Source organism: Excalfactoria chinensis, chromosome Z, assembly GCF_039878825.1.
Source record: "Excalfactoria chinensis isolate bCotChi1 chromosome Z, bCotChi1.hap2, whole genome shotgun sequence".
Lineage (NCBI taxonomy): Eukaryota > Metazoa > Chordata > Aves > Galliformes > Phasianidae > Excalfactoria > Excalfactoria chinensis.
Genome location: NC_092857.1, coordinates 49,557,104 through 49,578,811, shown reverse-complemented (window position 1 = coordinate 49,578,811; position 21,708 = coordinate 49,557,104). Strand labels below are relative to the sequence as shown.

Here is a 21,708-nt window from a genome sequence, read left to right as displayed (position 1 = left end):
TGCAACTTGAACAATTTCCCATTTTTTTATTTATTTTTTTTCTTCAGTGATTAGTGAATTGCTAATCCTTCTTTCTTTTTTATTTCTTTAAATCTTGGAAAACTTATTTTACATGCTTTCCTAAATCTGCCTGTGTTTAAAATAACCTGTTAGGGATTTCCTACCTTTAACTGTCCATTTCTTGTTTGTTTGTTTTTTTTTCCCCCTCTTCTAATGAAGTTTCTATGTTCCTTAATACCAACTTAAAATTTGTGAGTACTTGCATCAAGTTATGCAAGCTATTTGTGTGTTTGGAAATAGCATGGAACTTACAGACAACTCAAACTAAGCATTAATTTTGTGTTTGTGCCAGAATGTATATTTTTATCTCCTTTAACTTTTGCTGCATTCAGTATTTATTGTATCTTTATGCAAGAGGTGTCTAATATAACCAAGTGGAATCCATGGTTATGGTTACTACAAACTGTAAATTCTATGTTCATTCCTGCTATTATTTTCTCCTTATGTAGAGTAGCATTCACAGCTTCATGTACAAAATATATTGCTGTTAGTACATAATTTTTGGTAGCAGTAAGTGGCTTTGAGTGTGGCAGGAGGCACAATTCATCTAGTTAACAAACAAGTAGTCCAATTTTAATGTATGGGAAGACATGTTGCAGCTTTTTAAAGCTTCTACTGTCTTTCAGGTTTTCTTTTCTCATCTGAAAATCTCCTTTTAATTGAACAAAGTAAAGATACTACTTATGAGCTTGCTTCTTTAGTACTTGGTTTGTGCTGTCAAAGGCTGAGATGAACTTGAATCTTTTAAATTTATTTCTTTAGCATTATTTACCTTCTCATTTCTGTGAATTGTACTAATGAAGAACGACTATATCTCTGTTAAATGTTTTTCCATAACAAATTGCATTATATTTGCAATGAACTACTCTTTTTTTCATGAGCAGGTTTTGTAAATGAGATTACCCATTGTTTTCAATTATTCAATTGTATTTTCTTACCATTTTCTGTGAAGGTTCTGGACCACTGGTTCAAGCTTCTCCAGGTTTATTGGATGAGCCTCTGTTAGAAAATAATGGAACTGGGAAACCCATTTACCAAGCTGTGTTCAGGAAAACTTCTGAGGCAAACCCTTCACCATTTTCTTACAGTGTAGAAGGCAGCCAGATTTCAGGGGATGTTATAAGCTCTGACAGAAATTCAGAGGACCATGCAAAATATGCTTCTGGAGAGTGTGATGATTTGAATGGTTGCAATGGAATTGCTTTTGTAAACATTGATTCTTATGAGCCAGATAGCAGTGATGGAGAAGATGATGATGGTCAAGACCAACTTTGCTTGGTGAGAGAAGAAGCAGGTGTACTTCAGGAAACACTAGATAACATAGTATCTGAATTGGAAAAGGATGTACAATCTCTTACGCATTTAAGGTCTCAATTAACTACTCTCAATGACAGAGTTTCTAGAGAATGTTGTGAGGAAATAGAACCAGTGCCCTTAACAAGATATTTTAGCACAGACTCTGACTTTATGCATCCAAACAATGAGACATATAAAAAATCTGCTGAAGATCAAGCCATACTGAAAAGTAACCTGAGTGGTGCCAGCTGTGAAACGCAACTGGTAAACACACAGAATATTGAAAACAGGACCTGTGTAGCAACCTGTAATGAATTAAGTATCAATGATGGGGAGACTGAACAAGAAGATTCACCTGAACTAATAGTGAGACCTAAAGTAAGAAAACTAAACTCCACAAGCCATTTGGACAGAGAGAAGCTTCCAAGTAATAATGAAGAAGAAAGCAGTTCTAGAAAGGAAGGTGAAAGTGATGAAATCAAACAAGGTTGTGCTGAGTTTTCCTTCAAAAATGACAAAGAAAAATTGAGCTCCAGTATGTTATTTGATTCCAAATGGTACAGTGGTCCTCAAAGCAACACAAAAGTAGACCTATGGAGAAATACTTCAGCACAAGAACAAAAAGATATGATAGATGATAGTAGTTTCTGGGATGAGTTTGAAGACTGCAGCAGACACTTATCAGTGTCCAACAGGGATGAGGACAGGTAAAGTCCCATTTTTGTATCTGTATCAGGTTGAATTGGATATGTAAGTTGTGTACAAATCCACATAATTAGTTAGCACATGGAGCACAGTAGCTCAATTTCAGAACATGATTGTACAGCAAAATGCCAAATTCTCCTTTCAGTTCTCCTTCAGCTTTCTCCAAGATGATCTAAAGAAATGACACTTTACATTACTGTACTATAATGTGACAATTTTGGTATTTTTCCAGACATTGAAGATTAGGTCATAAGAATGGGGTCAGGAAAGCTTTATTGTTTGTTTGTTTTTAGGTTGTTTTTGTTTTTGTTTTGTTTTGTTTTGGTTGGGTTTTTTTGTTTTGTTTTGTTTTTGTTTTTTGTTTTTGTTTTTTTTTTTCAGTTCCTTTTGATGGTGGAATGAGGAGCCTGTCCATCAGCTCCCACAGTGTGGCATTGGATAGTGTGACAGAGACCAATTCAACTAGGTGGCTGTTCGCAGGAAGTCTGTGCTGAGCTATTGCCTCACATTTTGACAAGTCTGTAACTCAGTAATCGTTAAATGAAGTTCTGAATCTCTGCTGAATTTGAATTAGTGAAATCCTAAATTTTGAAATTCACGTGTATGATGTTCTTAGTTTGTTTGCTTCTTTCCTTTTAATGAGAACTATAAAATCTGTGTACATACAAATTCAAAATAGAATTGTATTGGAACAGCTTTGTCTGCCATTATGGTAATAGGTAGGTGACTCTGAAAGTAGTGCCTCCTATTTATTTCCATGGAAACTACAACCGATACAAAAAGTACAGTAACGCTTTTTGATGCTGAAATTTTCAGCTGCAAAACTTTTTCAGAGTAGTCATCCTTATTGGCTATATGTTTTCAGCAGCGATGAACTGGAGCCTGCATGTTGTGCTCACTGTTTTACAGCTGCTCTGATAGCATTGTTACTAAGAAAATGTTACCCATGAGGTCCCTCTTTCATCAGCTGGAACAGATGGAAGTCATAAGGTTCCAAATGTGGTCTGTATGGTGTATGTGGTAGGACAGTCCAGCTGAGATTGGCATTATGCTCCACTGTCTTCAGGATGGTGTGATGGCTGGTATTACTGTGTTGCAAGAGAAAGACTGTTTTCTTTTTAGGCCTGACCCTGGAAATTTGAGTCTTCAGCTTAGCCTTGATGTAGCAGTCAGACTAGAGATTTTTTTCCTAGTTTTCAGGAAATCCAGAAGGATCACCTCTTTTCTATCCCAAAAGACAGTACAATGCTTTTTCTTCATTGAGGGCTGCATCTTGAACTGTTTATTTGATAAGAAAATTCATGTCTTCACTCCGTAGACCGTTCTTTTGACTCCAGTTCATAGCTGTGACACCACATCACTGATAATAGTGTGATCCAGGAAACTCACCTTCAGTTTTGTATTGGTTCCATACATCCTGACAAAGTTGCATTCAGTGTTCTTTATGAGCATTTGTGGAACTTATGTGTTCCACCATGGTTTCCAATGAATCGAAACTGTTATTCAGCTGAGTTTGCTGTTGTAATCTGCTGATTTGGGTGGATGAGTTGATTGAGGTACTCATCATTTCACAGTCCAACAGGTGTGCATAGCTGTCCAGAATGTGGCTTATCTTTCACATCACTATCGCCAGTGCTGAAATACACTACTCACCAACTCACTGTGCTCTTGTCCATTGTTTCATCTCCATAAATGTTCAGCAAGCATTGATGAATGACAATGAGTGCCACTTTTCTATGCGTGGAGATATTCATTGACAGTTCTTCACTTTTTATGCACTCCCATGTCAGACACCATTTTGTCAGGCCACCCCTCTGCTGCCATCTGTCACACAGCAATAAAATACAATGGGATATTGGTAGGAGGGTTTAACTGCCTACTGACATACCACTGACATCAGCCTCTGCTGTCACAGACCAGCATAATAAAATAGGAGGCATTACTTTCAGAACAGCATTCCTATTACTGTACTCTGTAAATAAAACTACTGTAATCTTGATGATCATTACTGGATTGTGAAATAGAGAACACCAAAGGACTAGTTCTGAGGTTCTGGGTTAGTCTTACAATATACTTATCTAACTTTATCCTAAAGAGGTGTGAGGTGGGAAAGTGCTAGAGTGTTAAATATTAATTGGCATAACATAGAAGGGATTGTCTTTTTGAAAAACTCCCGGTCACTCATCTATTAAAGCCAGTGGTTTAAATGATTTTCACTAATCTATCAATTGTAATTTTGTACAGTTTAAAAAAGAGAGCAGAGGAGGGACTGTTGAGAATGGCTTAGAGGTTGCCAGAACTTCCACCTAATGTTTTGTGTGACTAAGATGTAATGCTAATGTTTCTGCACATTTGCTAAGCAAACGTTGGTTTTCTTTGTATAAGGGTGCTGGTAGGAGAAGGTGCATTGAGGGCTGTGGAATATTATTTCTTAGATTTTGTATTTGCTTTGTGAATGTATAGAGAAGAAGAAAATCCTATCTGTAAGTAGGGTGGACAGATTTTTTATTTTTTTTTTAAGAGAAAATTTGAATGAACCCTATACATATATCTGTAATGTATGTATAGGTAGCACAAAATTGTCCCTAAAAGCTTTTCTGTGCTACTAAGAAATCTTCGTACAGAAAGCAGGAAGATGTAGAATGTTTGTGTGCATATTTTCTTTCTCATAAAGTGATGCTTAAATCCACATCCTGCCTTGTTTGCATTACAGTTCAGAATGTAGCGATGGAGAATGGCCCACAACTGGGCCTGTCTATTTTGCTGCTGCAGAAAAAGACCAGTCCTCAAGTGATGAGAGCTGGGAAACTGTCCCAGGCAAGGAGGAACATGAAGCAGAAGTGCTAAGCAGCAGCAGCGGTATAGAAGTGAATGTAGACCCTTGTTTCCACGGAGGGTATGTCTCTATTTTCACTGTGTTATTTGTTCCTGTAAATTCTGACAGCAGTATCACAGTAGCCACTTGACACTACACAGAATAAAATAAATTCTAAAAATAGTTTCTGTCTTAGAAATAATTGTTTATGGACAACTACATGATTAATTTGATGTACACATTTAAAATAGGGGAAAATGATGTGTCATACAAACAATGCTGGCTATTTTCTGAAAGATATAGAAATAATAAGGGGGCATTGACACTAATAATAAGAGATTAGCATCAATAGGGATAACAGGCAGGGTGTACTGACTCAAAAAAGGCAGATTAGGCAAGCTAATTACATAGCTCATGTCTCTTTGCATGCGTATTCTGCTACTGCATAGTACTCCTTGCAAAGCTGTTGTTTGACATTGCTTTTCATATTCCAGTGAATGGAGCAGCTGCTCTTTATTTCTTCTTTATTTTTATGTAAGTGACTAAAGTGAATTTGAAATATTTGCTTGATGAGAATTTACTGTTTTACTTTTTTTTTTTTTAACAAAAGTCTGTTTTTCTTGCAAGGAATTTTTTTCCTAAGTATATAATATTGACCTCACATTATTAGTTTGGGTCTCTATAAAGCAACAAGTCCTGGCTAAGTATTCTTTCTGCTGCTTCTGCTTACAGGTATACAGCAGCTAGCACCAAGCAGTTTAAATCTGTTACAGCTTTGTTAGCATCACTGTCTCTTGAGGTCTTAAGAATTAGAATGTCTTTATGAAAACATAATGAAAATTAATCTGTTTCAGAACTTAAGGAATCCTTAAGTTTTCTGTGATGTGGATACTCTGCAAATGTACTAATTTCTAACACAAATCCTACTTATTTGCTCTTTGATAAGAGAAGCAGCATTCCTAATTCCTTTGACTTTTGATCCTCTGGAATCTAGGAGTTGCACATGGCTTCTCTTACAAATAATTTCTTGGCAACTAGGTTAAGCTTCCCCATGGCAGACTGCTCCAGGGTGCTGAGAGCCTTTAATTTTTAAACTTTGGAGCTTAAATTAGTAAGAAAATCTTTAGAACTAAGTTTGTTAGCCCTGACATGGATGCTGCTTGTGCTGGGGAAAATACTAAACAAGCACTTCATGTACAGCTGACCTTGAGCACTGTGAAAATAGTCCTGTTGCAGCACCATGGGTTTCAGTAGGTTCAGAGACTGGATGGGCCAGCTGATAACACTGAGAAGTTATGTTTTTTTTGTTTTTTTTTCCAAAAGCAAAAGTTAAATTTCTAGTCCAGGACTCTGGGAAAGACATGGGCACAGCCCTTGATATAGTATTTGTATCCTCTCACTTGCAAATGCTTAGAAGCTGTGCTGGCTTCCTAGATTCGTTTGTTTATTTATTTGAACGGAACAAACATTTTTCTTCTACTAATTTGAAGGGTGCAAACATTTTTGGAGGAAGGAGAAATTCCTTGGTTACAATATCATGAAGAAGTAGAAAGTAGCAGTGATGAGGAAAATGATCCATCTAGTGACTTTGTGCATCCTGGATTCTTTATGTTGGACGGCAACAACAACCTTGAGGATGACTCCAGTATGAGTGAGGACCTGGATGTGGAGTGGAGGTGTGTATGTCTCTGATGGTTTTCTGCATTCATTTTAGAGTTTTAGTGACTGGTTACCTTTGTTATGTAAGATGCTGGGTGAAGAGCTGGTTGGATGGCCGGGCCCAGAGAGTTGTGGTCAATGGAGTGGAATCCAGTTGGTGGCCGGTCACAAGTGGTGTCCCCCAGGGCTCGGTGCCTGGGCCGCTTCTGTTAAACATCTTCATTGATGATCTGGATGAGGGGATTGGGTTCACCCTCAGTAAGTTCGCAGATGACACTAAGCTGGGAGGGAGTGTTGATCTGCCTGAGGGGAGAAGGGCACTACAGAGGGACCTGGATAGACTTGATCAATGGGCCAAGGTGAACAGAATGAGTTTCAATAGGGCCAAGTGTCGGGTCCTGCATTTTGGTCACAACTACTCCAGGCAACCCTACAGGCTTGGGGAGGTGTGGCTGGAAAGCTCCCAGATGGAAAGGGACCTTAGTGTGCTGATGTCAGCTGAGTATGAGCCAGCAGTGTGCCCAGGTGGCCAAGAGGGCCAATGGCATCCTGGCTTGTATCAGGAATGGTGTGGTGAGCAGGACTAAGGAAGTCATCCTGCCCCTGTACTCAGCATTGGTGAGGCCTCACCTCAAGTACTGTGTCCAGTTTTGGGCACCTCAGTACAGGAAAGATATGGAAGTACTGGAGCAGGTCCAGAGAAGGGCAACGAGGCTCGTGAAGGGCTTGGAAAATCAGCCCTACGAGGAGAGGCTAAGGAAGCTGGGGCTGTTTAGTCTGGGGAAAAGGAGGCTGAGGGGAGACCTTATCGCCCTCTTCCAGTACCTGAAAGGTTCTTACAGTGAGAGTGGGGCAGGTCTCTTCTCAATAGTGACATGTGGCAGGATGAGGGGAAATGGCCTCAAGTTGCGCCAGTGCAAGTTTAGGTTGGATATTAGGAAGAACTTCTTTACAGAAAGGGTGGTTAGGTACTGGAATAGGCTCCCCAGGGAGGTGGTTGAATCACCATCCCTGGATGTGAGCTGTTTGGATGTGGTGCTCAGGGATATGATTTAGTGGAGGGTTTTTAGAGATAGGGTACTGGTTGGGCTGCAGTTGGACTTGATGATCTTCAAGGTCTTTTCCAACCTGCATAATTCTGTGATTTTATGATTCTATGCCTAAACACACACAGGTATCAGTAGGTACATGCTTCAAAGGCTGATAATCTGAGTTCTGTGGTTTAAGGCACAGAAAGTTAGGGGTTTCCTTTTATTCTAGAAGGCAGGTGTACATCTGTTAAATGAGGCTGTGTTTGAAATAAAGTACATTGTGTTACAGGGATGGACAAGCAAGTAGTTACTGTAGCAAGCTAAGAAGGAAATTGTGGTATATGGATATAAACTGATATTTCAGTTTTGGAGATCAGCTTTGGCAAGCTACTTAACTAACCAGAATAGAAAGAAGAATGTTTCTCTAATAGTATGTTCTTTCTGATCATATGTAGAGAGTAACAGTTTTGCTGATGCCCATTTTAAAATTTGATTCCTGATTGTTAAGTTGTGAAACATCTGAAACTCATGATGGAATTACAATCTGAATGATTGTGAAAAAGATCTCAATAGAATACACATGGTATTTATTTGCTGAACTGTTTGCCCTTTTACTTTGAAGTGGTCTACAATGAAAGCTCATTTCAGAATTTTCTGATGCCTGTACCACTAGCTGTACCACTGTGCTAGGCATAGGTATTGGTAGTGTGTTCTGGCAGAGCCCAGCAGGAGCCTGGGAAGAGTGGAGGTTTGTCTTACCATCTAATTCTGTTAATATTAAATTGAATTAACATTCTCCAAGTTGAATCAGTTTTGTCTGTGGAAAGTAACTGGCATGTGATCTCCCTATCTTCATCTCAACCCAGGAACATTTGCCAGTTTTACTCCCTCTGCCCAAAGAAGCAGGGAGGGAGTCCTGAGTCCAGCAGAAGTCAGGGCTGCTACAGTAACCGCCTAGTGAGAGTATTATTGATGTGAAAAAACTGAATGTATGTCTACTCATGTTTTTCAGGTTGCTGGATGAGCTTGGTGACGGACTAGGAGTTGCTCAAGTCATTTCATACATGGATCCTCAGTTTTTCACATATATGGCCCTAGAGGAGCACTTAGCACAAGCTATGGAGGTATTAAAGTGTAGCAGTTGATTTTTGTATGAATTAAAACCAAAGTACACTGTGGTATTTTAGTACACAAATATTCAGATCACTGAGTTTTATTCGTTTTTCAACTCAGTGAGTACTCTTTTGTGTGTTAATATTAGATATGAAAATGTTTCATTAGGAAATATTTTACCAATATTGGAAAAATATACGAGAATGGTACAGATGTTTTAACCATGGTGGTGTTGTATCCGTAGTGTTGTGACAAGAGCTTTTCATAGTCAACTTACAAGTGAAGATTCAACAAGGACTAAAAAAAAAATCCTTCCTTGGTTTGTCTTGAACTTTTAGATTAGCTAGTTTGAAAACTAAATGTTAAAATTCTTCTAAATGATATGGAGCAAGAAGTCACTGACTGGCACTGGCTTTAGAACTAGCTTTAGAATATGTATTTATTTTGTCTTAAAGGAAAATTGAGAATATTGGTATTTCTGTGGGTATAAACACATCACTTAAATGTTGCTGGATTTTGTACTTGTACATACCTAAAGAAAATTCATAACTAGATCTGTGTATGTAGATTATCCTTTTTTTTTTTTTTTTTTTTTTTTTTTTTTTTTTTTTTAAAGAGTACTGGTAGAAGGCTCTTGTTTGTATTTTGGATTTGTTCATCTTGACTACATAGTGGATAGACCACCATGGTTATGATCATTGGGTGTTTTTTTGTTTGTTTGTTTTAGTTACGTGATGTTGGTCACTGTCAGAATAATACAGAGCTAGCTAACTGAACTTCTGTTTCATACATCATGACAACTTCTCCTCTGCCAGAAGTCTTCTCTGCAGAATATTCTCTGCCAGAAACAAGAGCTAAATGATGTGTAGACGTATAATATTGTGTTGTAACAATTAAGTTGAACATTTTGTATGTGAAATTTAGGGGATAGCAACAAGGAGCTTGACAACTAGCTCTTAGTGAAGAGGGGTGAACAGGGCAAACTATGTTATGGTATGCATGCAGGCACAATACTCACAACATTTGAAAATGCTTCTTAAAGCTGACAGTCAGTGGAACAATCATACAGCTTTTTATTCTTACAGATAGTGATAAAATCAATAATTTTGTGAATGAGCATACTAGTGGTTTTACAAGGAGGTCAAAAGGCCATACCTGAAGTTACTGATCTTACTCAGTTAGATTACTAGTGTGCATCACTTAAACCATAAGGGAGGTCAGAATTTTTTTGTAGATAGAGTATCACAGGGTTTTCTCCAGTTTTGGAGGAACTTGTTAGTTCTACTTCTCTGGAGATGCATCAAAACTGCTGCTTTGCTATGTAGGAGGTCTGTTGATATCTTTATTCTAAAAGCAATATTGTGAAGTTGTATAGGGAAAAATCTATGCCTCTTCAGTACCTGCCAGTTCTCACTGCATCAAGCAAGACAGAGCTGCAGAAGCAAGTTGACCTCTTCCTTTGCAGTGAAGAAATAGGAATTATGTAGAGAGGGAGGACAAATTCCATCCATTTTTATCTATGTATTAATCTGTTAAGAGGAGATTTGAGGTTATTACAGTTCTGAGATGTTGGGGTTTTTTTTGTTGGTTTTTTTTTTTTGGTTGTTTTTTTTTTTTTTTTTTCCCCTTCATTTCTACACAAGAGCATTGTTGATTTCTTTCAGAAGAAATGTGTAAAATTCATTCAGGCTGGCCTGTAAATGCAGTCCTAGCTGACTGTATACATGGCTGATAGATAAGCTGCTATAATTATGTTAGTGTCATCAGGAACTGAGCATCACTGACCTTGCTTGGCAAGCAGGAAGACAAGTACGAAGGTAATTAATTATTCTCTGGAACCTGTGGTACAGGTCACTGTAAGTGTAGAATGAGTGGAATCGTCAATTCTCTTAAATGGTAATACTTCTTGAAATTAGCATTTGGATACCTGGAACTTTATGGTGGACACAGAACCCTGGCATAGTTGGAATAGCAATCAGTAGCTGCTCCATAAGAATTTTCAAGTCTTTCAGAGTTTACAGGGGAATACATTAGTGTCATTGTATTGATACTTCTTAAATTTGTAGTTGAGTTAATGTTCTCAGTTCCTACCATCCAGGAACACTCCGATAATATCTGGATGTTTATTTCTGTATTGTTGACACAAAATGAGTACCCTGTAAGAAATTCTTAAGTATCTGTGTTGCCTGAAATAGCAATATGTTTTACAACAGCTTATGAATCCATTTGCTTTCTTCCCTTCCAAGTACTGCAGTATAGAGTATCATTTTAGTTCATATTTGTCACTATTCTTCCTGCTTTGATAATTTAACTTAGGAACTAACTTTTAAGGGTAATACTTTCACATTGTTAATTTGATTAAATGGAATTAAATAATGTGGCCATTCTGAAGCTTTTAATGTTAGCTGGAAGGGAGGAGGGAAGGGAGAAAAAATCCTTTTTTTTCTTTAAACCGGAGACTGCAAGGTATTGCTACTTTGACCTTCATAGATTAGATTATAGTCTGGGCAGTCTGCCAAACTCTGGACACTGCACTGAGTTGTTTTTTTTTTATGGTTTTGTGTTTTGTTTTTTTTTCCCTCCTTTTTAGCAGCCACTAGCTATGAATCTGCACTTTATTGTAGGAGCGCTGTATAAGGGATTAAAGGCTATTATGTTCTTGGGAACTTACTGGCCCATTATTAATGTCATGATTTCTTATTGTGGAATTGTGTTCATACGTAACCAGATAAGGGCACTGATGGAGACACGTGCCTAGTACTTATATGCAATGTGGTATAATTTGAATTTTGACATTTATATCCCAGATGGAATAGCTAATTTTATAAACAATTACATCCCAGATGGAAAAGCCAGTTTTACAAACAACACGATGTTTGATCCAATTTCCAGGCTTTCTTCTAAATTTCTCACATGTTTTTTGAATGCTGAGCTAGTGTTCATACTTGTGTGCATGTTATCAATCTCCCTGAATGTACTCTTCTCCATTCATGTTATGTGGAAGAAGTCTCCTCCAAAACCAGAGAATGCTGACTAGCAGGGAATATGGAGAGGTCTAGGAAAAATCTTAGAAGCATGGGGGCCTGCAGTGTCATGGGATTTTACTCTTGAACACCTGTGGAATCCCAAGAAGCTAAACCAGTATTTGAGTCAGGGATGGTGTGGCTTAGATAAATCTAAGGAGGTACAGTTTATTTGGGGCTTGGCTTGTGCTTACTGTTCTCTATATAATACTATTCTGGAGAGGGAGAGTTTCCAAACTAAGGTTCAAGCCAAATGGGGAAATCCCAAGATAAATCTGATCAGTTACAGGAGACACCAGTAACAATGTCAGTTGCCACCAGGGAATGCAAGAAATGGAAACAGGTGTCCTTGTGACTAGAATGGAAAAATATAAAGCAGAGGATGAGACAGAGGAAGATCCAGGTGAGGGGCCCACCTCAGCACTGAGAAAAGCAACAGAATCACAGAATTGTAGGGGTTGGAAGGGACCTCTAGAGATCATTGAGTCCAACCCCCCTGCCAAAGCAGGTTCCCTACACCACGTCGCACAGGTAGGCGTCCAGGTGGGTCTTGAATATCTCCAGAGAAGGAGACTCCACCACTTCCCTGGGCAGCCTGTTCCAGTGCTCCGTCACCCTCACTGTAAAGAAGTTCTTGTGCACATTCATGCGAAACTTCCTCTGCTGAAGTTTCAGCCCATTTCCCCTAGTTCTGTCCCCATGCACTGAAAAGAGACCAGCCTCTCCACTATGGCTTCCACTCCTCAGGTATTTATAAACCTGGATCAAGTCCCCTCTCAGCCTTCCTTTCTCAAGGCTAAACAGACCCAGTTCCCTAAGTCTCTCCTCATAGGGGAGATGCTCCAGGCCCTTCACCATCTTTGTGGCCCTCCGCTGGACTCTTTCTAAGAAATCCCTGTCTTTTTTGTACTGGGGAGCCCAGAAGTGGACACAGTATTCCAGATGAGGCCTCACCAGGGCAGAGTAGAGGGGGAGGATCACCTCCCTCGACCTGCTGGCCACGCTCTTTTTAATGCACCCCAGTATGCCATTGGCCTTTTTGGCTACAAGGGCACACTGCTGGATCATGGCCAACCTGTTGTCCACCAGGATGCCCAGGTCCCTCTCAGCAGAGCTCCTCTCCAGCAGGTCTTCCCCCAGTCTGTACTGGTGCATGCAATTGTTTCTTCCTAAGTGCAAGACTCTACACTTGCTTTTGTTAAACCTCATCCAGTTTCTTACTGCCCAGCTCTCCTGAATGCAGACTTTTAAGTTTGGATAATAGACTCTTGAAAATATCAAAAATTGCTAGAGAAGACATGTCATTTTAATGCAGTTTTTCTATTAAATATGTGAAAAATCTTATATGACATTTTTGTTTTGCAGTTTCAATTGAATGCATGTGTGTGTCAAGTAGAGAGATGATGACAATGGATATCTTAGAGCTAAGGTCAGGATGATGAGACTTGAAAACTCTTTTAAGGAAATAAGAATTAAAGCAAACATGAGGAAGAACAAAGACGTCTAATTTTATGTTCCTCATCTCTCCCTACAAATAAAGGGAGTGATTTCATCTATTTTTGACATGGTCCATCTTATTTTAGAGATGAACCTATTTTTGTTTTTTTTAGGAGTTTCTCTTGCTTTTTTCTGCAGTGATATGGCTCATGTTCACTAGATACCTTTCCTGTTCTTTATCCTTTGTTATGAATTTGCAGATTTTACTGCTTGCCTATATTTTTCATTTTACCCTTTAAACAGCTTTCCCTGTTTGAACCCGAATATGAGTGCCCTTCTCCAATTATATATTATATGTATTTATCACAGTTTTTAATGGCTGTCTAAGAGACTCCTAAGGCTACTAGGAGTCTTACAGTGTTTATTAAAAAAAAAAAAAAAAAAAAAAAAAAAGTCAATTATACTGTTTTAGTTTTACTTAGATCTAGATTTAAGGCAGACATGTTGGTTAAATCCTGCCTAGTCTGATTCTACATTATGGATGTGATACACCTTTGCTTTTGGTGTAAGTTGAAGAAGTAATTGCTTCTTAGTAATCAGAAATGCTTTTGCACTATAGGTTTCATAATGTAGAAATCTAAGTTTTTGATAGCTTTCAGTATCATTCCTCTGGAAAATGGTAAATATACCATTCATTTAAAGAAAAAAGAAAAAATTAAAAGGAAGTTCTGAAGAACTACGTGTTGGCTAGTCTCACCTCTTGCACAGTCAGATCATGGAACAGGCCCTCCTGGAAACTATGTTGTGGCACGTAGACAGCAGACTTCATTACTAGCAGCTAAGGGCAAATCATACCTGACAAATTTGGTGGCCTTCTACAGCAGGGCTGTAGCATTAGTAGGTAAGGAAGAAATAACTGGTGTCATCTGCTTGGACTTATGCAAAGCACTTGATATTGTACTAAATGAAGTCTTTGTCTGTAAAGTGGACAGACGTAGATTTGACTGATGGACTGCTCAGAAGATAAGGAATTGGCTGCATGGTTACATTCTAAATAGTGTAATCCATGGCTCAGTATCCAGGTGGAGATGAGTGATGATTGGTGTTCCTCAGTGGTCTGAATTAGGACCAGTGTTACATGACATTTGTCGGCAACATGAACAGTCAGACTGAGTATGCTTAGCAGGTTTGTGGATGACACCAAGCTGAATGGTGTGGCTCACAAAAGAGAGGGAAGGGATGCCATCCAGAGGGAGCTTGACTGGCCCATGCAAATCTCATCAAGTTCCCTGAGGCCAAGTGTAATTTCCTGCACCTCAGTTGGCGTAGTTGCTAGCCTTCCACTGCTACAGGAAAGACAGGGAGAGAATCTTTGAGGGAGTATAGTGACAGAAGAAAGGGTAGGTTTCATTAAATGTTAGAAATTCTTACTCTGGGGGTGGTGAGATAGTGGAACAGGTTGCCCAGAGAAGCTGCAGATACCTCCTTCCCTGCAGGTTTTCAAGCTTTGGGGAACCTATTCTAATAGGAGTCCCTGTCCACAGTAGGGGATTTGGAGCTAGGTGATCTTTAATGTCCCTTCCAAGCTAACCCATGATGTGCACGACACTATTCTATTACTCTGATGTGATCAGCAGGTTAGGCTAAATTTTTAATTACAATATCATTGAAAATTTATCAAAAAACTGTGAGTTTATTTAACCTGTTATTGGTTTACTCCCCTCACAGAGTTCTTTTAACTTTATACTTTATAACTTATAACACTTTAACAAGTGTTATATTGTCACAGGTGGCAATTATAGTATAGCTTAGGAAGTTTTCAGGGAAAAAAAAAAAAAAAACGGCCAGCAAAACAAATTTACTGTACCTCTGAATAATGAAAACAGAGAGATCTGTCACAGTTCTGACATTTGGAGGGAAGAAAAAGCAAACATGTATTAAAAACAATCAAGCTATGTTCTGTAACACTCTAGTATTCTACTAAAGCAGTTTGTCCTAAAATATCTCTATTAGTGGGTTTTTTTAATTGCCATTTGTCACTTGCTTGTGTTTGGTTTACTTCAGCAGCAGTGTAGAACAAGTTAGGAGTCTACAGATTGTTACTGACTTCATTTATGTATATTTCTGGTTCTGATTCACAGATGTGAGAAGCTCACATCCTTGTAGCTTATTCCACTTTTGTCTTTGGCAGTATTCCGCATATAGTTTGTGGAGCATGGAGTGGTAAGCAGTCATGTTTAATAGGAGGAAGAAAATCAGAATTACCTATGAAGCTTTGATAGCAAAGTTACACAAGCTACAGAATGGAACTTCCTCCAGTCTGCTTTGTTTGAAGATGTAGTTTAAGCATCGGAGTCACTGTTAGGCTTATTGTCTGTAATATTTCTTTCATGTAGCATTCAAAAAGCAAATAAGGCTTCTGTAAATTATTTTCTGTTTTGTAGTGCTAATTTTGAATATGGACACAGAGACTTGACGTAAGCAATATTGCATCTGCCTTGGATCTCTTTTAGCTTCCCCAGTAGTTAATCTAATCAACAACAGTACTTTTATCTACAAAATATTCTCAGATCATCACAGCTGCAGCAAAATACCTTTAGAAATAATAGAGTTAACTTAATGTTAGGAAGGAAGTACTGTCCATTGTAGCAGAATTGAATAATTTTAAGTTGTTAGATCTGAGGAATTTGGGGAATGTAGTTGTTTTACAGGTAGAATTGTATACTGTACCACAAACAAGTCGTGGCAGCTGTGAGTATTTGTCTGAGAGCTCTAGCTGATTTTATGCTACTGCAAGTATTTGACTGTAGGTTTAAAGGTGGAATGGCTACCCAAGCTATCGTGCCATTGTGGTAAGGGCAGACATATTCACAACTTGTGACTGATAACTTTAGAGATCCAGAGGAAGGGCTGCTGATGGTGTCTACATGTCATCCAGTGTTTCTCTATTTTGTTGCTTTTTGATGCTTTTTTGTTGTTGTTGTTACTAGGTAAATGATGTAAATGATAGATGTTATAAAAATATCAATTTCTCTTAAAATTCTTAGCAGAAAATTTGATAATTTCATCCTGATTAGAAGAGTAAGTATTGTACTTGAAGTCTGTGGGTGATTAATTCCTGATATCAGCTCAGTGCTTACGTGTCTGTGGCTGTTTGGTTTGTTCGGTTGTAATGTTGAACCAGGTACATCTTGTGCATTTCTTTAGAATTCGGATTGGTTATATTTGCTTTTTTGGAAGGTTCTTCAGCAGAAAGAAAATATTGTAGTGTGGCTGAATAAATGATGTAAATGAACATCAAATCTGCCTGCTTTGGCATTGGTGTCATAATGGCTTTATATGGTGAAAATTGTACTTTTGTTTCAAATGGGATGATCATCTAAAGTTGTTCTACGGATAAGAAACATCTATGAGGGTGCTGCTTTTTCCTGAAAGCATACATTGATATTGTATCCTAGGTACTTTTTTTTTTTTTTTTCTCACTTGAGTAATACTAGGTTTTTAAGCCAAAAAGTGTGTTAATGGGGCTTTTGTTTTAAGGCAGTTTTATATTGGCAAGGTTTGTTGTATTTTTGACTTGCTCTCTTTTTTACCACATGAGCAAATGTTCATTAGAGAATAAGTTGTGCATCTGTGCTTATATGTTGAGAAAGCCTTGAAAACAATCCAATACTGTTTTGACTTTCAGCTTTTGCATTTTCATGACAAAAATAAAAATGATGTAATGGTTGGTCTGACAGGGTTCCTTGTCTTGCTTATTTGTTTTTATTTGAAATGTAGTATTAGTGAGTAAGAGAACTTGACCTCTGCTCCCCTTTTTCAGAATGCTCTGGCACATTTGGAGTCTCTTGCAGTTGATGTTGAACAGGCCCATCCACCAGCTACTAAAGAAAGCATAGATTGTTTACCACAGATTATCGTCACAGACGACCATGATGGTATGGAAAAAACAATTCAGAATTAATTTTGGCTATGTTTACATGAACAAATTAATTTTTTTATAGTAGCATAGATACAGCCTTGTTAGCTGTACAGTATGTTTAAATACCGCACTAAGAGCCTCTGAATTTTGAATTGAACTGAATGTAACTTATGCAACTTCTGGAAAATGAATCTTTACAAGGTGTGATTGTATTTCATAATCATTAGTGATACTGTTGGTATATCAGTTTTCTACATCTAAGATTAACTGACATTAAAAGATACTAATGCTTTTTCTGCTTCATGTCTGTAGGTCAAGAACAATGCTGCACTATATGTTGCAGTGAATACGTGAAAGATGAAGTCATAACAGAACTACCCTGCCATCATTTGTTTCACAAGCCTTGTGTCACTCTTTGGTTACAGAAGGTAAGTGCAACTGTATGCTTTTTTGGCTGTTTTTTGGGTGGGTTTTCTTTGTTTTGTTTGAGTATTTGCATTCTTACAGGAAGAACAGTGTCAAACTTTTGAAAATGTGGAAAGATCTTCTGTAAATAACCAGTTATTATTTTAATACATTGTGGAAACAAATTCTAAATTGTTATGATTTTATTATTTTTGGCTATTGGTATTCCAAATCATCATATCACGTAGTGCACTGGATGTTAAACTGTTAATACTCCAGTTCTGGGTACCTGTCCAGAAGAGAAGAACTACATACCCTAGGCAGTCAGAGAGGTGCAAGGTCTCCTGATGTCCCTTTTTCCTTCATCTCTCCTCTCTATTGCTTGTCCCAAGTGCACACATCACCTCAGCACTATTGTAAGGCCAACAGCTTTCAGATACTCTCACATTACATTTTATTTATTAGCTGCAATTCTAATTACATTGTATTGTATTGTGTTATCTTGCATTCGGATACCATATTTAGTAAATTAGTTTGTTTCTCCTTAGATTATTGCTGCTGTTTCTACTTATTTTGGGGTCCCCTGTTTCCCTTTTCCAGAGGTGTGGATTTTGCAAAATCCCTCTGCCCTACTAGTCACAGAACCAGGCCAAACCAGCCCATAAACGGTCAATATAAATCAAGCAGGAGTAGTTTATGTCCATGATCACCTGAAGTGCAATGACTTGGTATTTGTTGTTGGGTATGCATAGGTAAATATACATGGATAAATAAACTGAACAGTTGAACATTTATTTGTGTAAGGATTTATCGTAATTTTAGATTAGATTGTATTGATGTCATTCTTGGATAAGAGGAATTTTGTGTAGAAAAACATCATTTATTTTGGTTAAGAATGAAAAAAAAAAAAACAATTAAGTTACACTTCAGCAAGGGGAGAGAAGATTTTTATTTTTTTTATTTTTTTTTTTTTTTACTGTACCTTCCACCTGAAGTTAATGCCTTTGTTTTCTCTGAGGACAACCAAGTATCTTATCTGTTTTGCTGGAATGTGTCAGGCCCTTTTGTGGTGATAGGGTTCACAGGAGAAATACAGATCTGCAAGAATACATGTAGATTGATTTGCAACACCTTCCTTTGATAAATGTTGTACTAGGTTTAATTTTTCATAATTACCTTTTCTTCCCTTGGATCCAATCCTGGCTCATACTGAGGTGACACTAAAAGAACTCTAATTGATTAATTAGTATCTCTGTAAATACATTTGCACTCTGCTTTGTGAACAATGCAAACCTGGACTTGATTTTCAAGTAGTTTTTAGAGTAGTGCTAAGCCTATGTTGCAGTGTATCCCTTCAAGTATTGTAGCAGTGTGATTAATGGATTCAGACCAGGGAGTTAAGATCACCTCTAGAATGAGTTCTCGGTTGTTTTACATTATTTTTGTATCCTAATGCTCTTAGTTTTAATGTTAACATCTTTGTATTTTGTCTTACCTTTTTCTGCTACCAGTAGTAAACTGCTGTTGCTGAGAACTATGATGAAACATTTACAGTTAGATTTTGGCTTTACTTTTCCTTAAAGTGTCAAATATAAACTAGATTCCCACTTCTCTTTGAAGAATTCCACCTTGCAGGGTTCCTATTGTATATACCTGGTGACATACACACACACACACATACATACCTTTCATATATATATACACACACACACCTTTCATATATATATATATATGTGTGTATATATATATATACCTTTCATCAGAAGTGATATCATATCTCAGCTTCAGTCAACTGTCCAATCCAGTTTGAGTTCGAGACGGTCCTGTTTGTCATCAAGATATGAAATACATTGTTAATCATAAATGTCAGCTCTTCACTAGAATCAAATTCAAACTGTGCAAATGACCTGTTCTTTTTTCTCTTTTTCTGCAGTCAGGAACGTGTCCTGTTTGTCGCCATGTGCTCGCTCCCATGCTTCCTGAAGCAGCTGCTGCCACTGCTTCCTTTCTACCTGATGATGATTCTTCATCTTCTGTTTAGGATGTTACAGGAGCTCCCAGCTAGGGTCTGAAATGAGCACTCTACTGCCAAAATAAATGTTAATTCTGTTTAATTACAATGTGAAAGAATGATACGTAAAATACCTTGTATATTATGTTTCAGTTTCAAAAGAAGATGCAAGAATTTTTTGATGGACTAGGTTTACAATAGTTTCTAGCTTTCAATCTGAAAATTTAAAAATGTACACCCTTTTTTTTTTTTGGTTTTCAGAGTAATATTGCTAGTAACTAGAATGTCTAAACCTTGTATTACGTTAAATTTGTCTAAAAAGATAATACAGCACTTTGTGTTTGCATTCTTACAACTGCAGTGCAGTTGCAGCTTACTGAATTGTGCTTATAGACTGTCTTACATAACTGAACTGTTTGCCAATGAGTAACTGTAATTTTTCTTGTGTTTACATCAGATATAAAGACATTTTGTGATGACAACAGTAAAGCTTGCTTTCACTGGAAACATGACGGAACAATATCTCAGTTTTATTCCATATTAAGCTTTTTCCTGGCATCAGAAGTGCTGCTAGGTTACTGTTGTCTGGGCTTTTTTACAAATGCTGTTACCAGTTTTAAGTCTAAGTCCTGAATGAACTTGAGACTGTTTGAACTTTGGAACTCCAACATTTGATATTCCGAGTTTCTAAGAAGTTGAATCTGTAACATCTGGGCAGCTGGTTCTTTCGAGTTTTGTTTAAATACCATTCTACTGAATAGGCCTCCTTTACTTTCCCCTCCTTGCACGCACATTCTCTCTCTTCTAGATATATTTATTTTTATATATATATGTTGGGGAGGGATTGCTTTCCTAATGCAGATATTATTAAAATATTTTTGTCTCTTGGAGTCTTGAAGTCTGAACAAGGAAGTAACAACCTTGTGCACTTAGTTGAAAAATATATTTGAATACACAGGTGTTAGGATAACTATTATTATTTCAGAAATTTAAGAATGAATGTTTCTGGTGTTTGCACTTGTTGCAGTGGGTTATGCTACATAGAAGATTTTAAAGGATGAAAGACTGTGATTTCTAAAATGTATTTCTCAAATTAATACTCTATGTCCCTTAAAAGTTTTCTCTTGTGCTGAAGTTAGTCTTAGAACTCAGAAAGTTAAGGTTTGGATTTGTGTATCTGTATTAACAGTTGTGCAGTCCTACACTGTTGGAGCATGGGGATAATATGCAAGGAACCAAATCCAAGCGCTCTTAAAATTACTTGCTTCCAGTAACTACTAGTTGAGCTCATGGAAAGCCTAATGTGATAATTGAAAATGAGTCATGATTGAAAAAAAAAAAAAAAAGACTAAGTTAGCACTCAGCTACTTAGTGATGGTTGTTGCTGCCATAATAGCCTCATCTTTACAAATATTAATATGTTATTCGAATAGTGGTGTATGTAAGACAGTAATGCTAGTTATTGAGAGACACACTGAATAGCATGAGTTACTTTACAGTGTACTTTGTGGGCTGCAACAGAACAAAGAATTGCTGGCCGTAGAACTAATCCTGAGGTTTTAGATGTTGCATTACTAAACATGAGTACAAGGAAGTAAGAACAGTAGGGTGTTGGTGAAAAGTGGTGGAAGCGTGGTTAGCACAGCTCCTTAAAGGTTTCTTTGTCTGCATTGGAACTCTTTGTTCATCAAAGCTGACATCAGCAGGATTTTGAAAAATGTGACAAGGAACATACACTACAGGTATACTCACTGGGGCAATTCCTACTAATCCAAGAAGCATTATGATTTTCTATATCTCATTTATAAGTCTATGCTGGAGAGAATGCCCATTGGTTGCTTCTCTCGTGGCAAATGCTACGACAGGTGTTTTAACCAGCCTGTGTTATGTTTCTTTCCTGATCTGCACAGTATGCTGTCCCTCATTTAATCCTTTAAGAACTGTGTTTTGTAAAGAGGATTACTTTAGATTCTGGGGCAAGATTTGGAAGCACTCTTGCTTGTAGCTTTTGATTCCAGATTTAACCAGCAATGTCAAGAGCTAAGACAGAAGCAGCTGTTGGGCTTTTTTCCCTCCTTTATCATATTATTATTGGCTTCAGTTCTGTTTACTGTTTCTAAACAGCTGATTAACAGCTGTCTTAAGAAGAGTGTTGAGGGTTTTTTTCTTCCCCCCCCCAGCTTGAATATTGATGGGTTATTCATAGATCTTTCTTGGTGCCTCAACTGGCG

At 37.7% G+C, this 21,708-nt stretch overlaps 1 protein-coding gene across 4 annotated transcripts in view; it reads left to right on the top strand.

The window, feature by feature from the left end:
* Positions 1-20,807, top strand: part of PJA2 (praja ring finger ubiquitin ligase 2) — a 38,963-nt gene extending 18,156 nt beyond the window's left edge. For all 4 annotated transcript variants that reach the window (XM_072360325.1, XM_072360326.1, XM_072360324.1 and 1 more), the window contains exons 3-9: positions 1,013-2,063; positions 4,775-4,957; positions 6,367-6,552; positions 8,579-8,690; positions 16,963-17,077; positions 17,374-17,489; positions 19,400-20,807. In XM_072360325.1, the coding sequence (XP_072216426.1) occupies positions 1,013-2,063; positions 4,775-4,957; positions 6,367-6,552; positions 8,579-8,690; positions 16,963-17,077; positions 17,374-17,489; positions 19,400-19,507 (1,871 nt within the window). In that variant the 3' untranslated portion in view covers positions 19,508-20,807. The remainder of the gene's footprint in view (positions 1-1,012; positions 2,064-4,774; positions 4,958-6,366; positions 6,553-8,578; positions 8,691-16,962; positions 17,078-17,373; positions 17,490-19,399) is intronic.
* Positions 20,808-21,708: the final 901 nt, after the last annotated feature.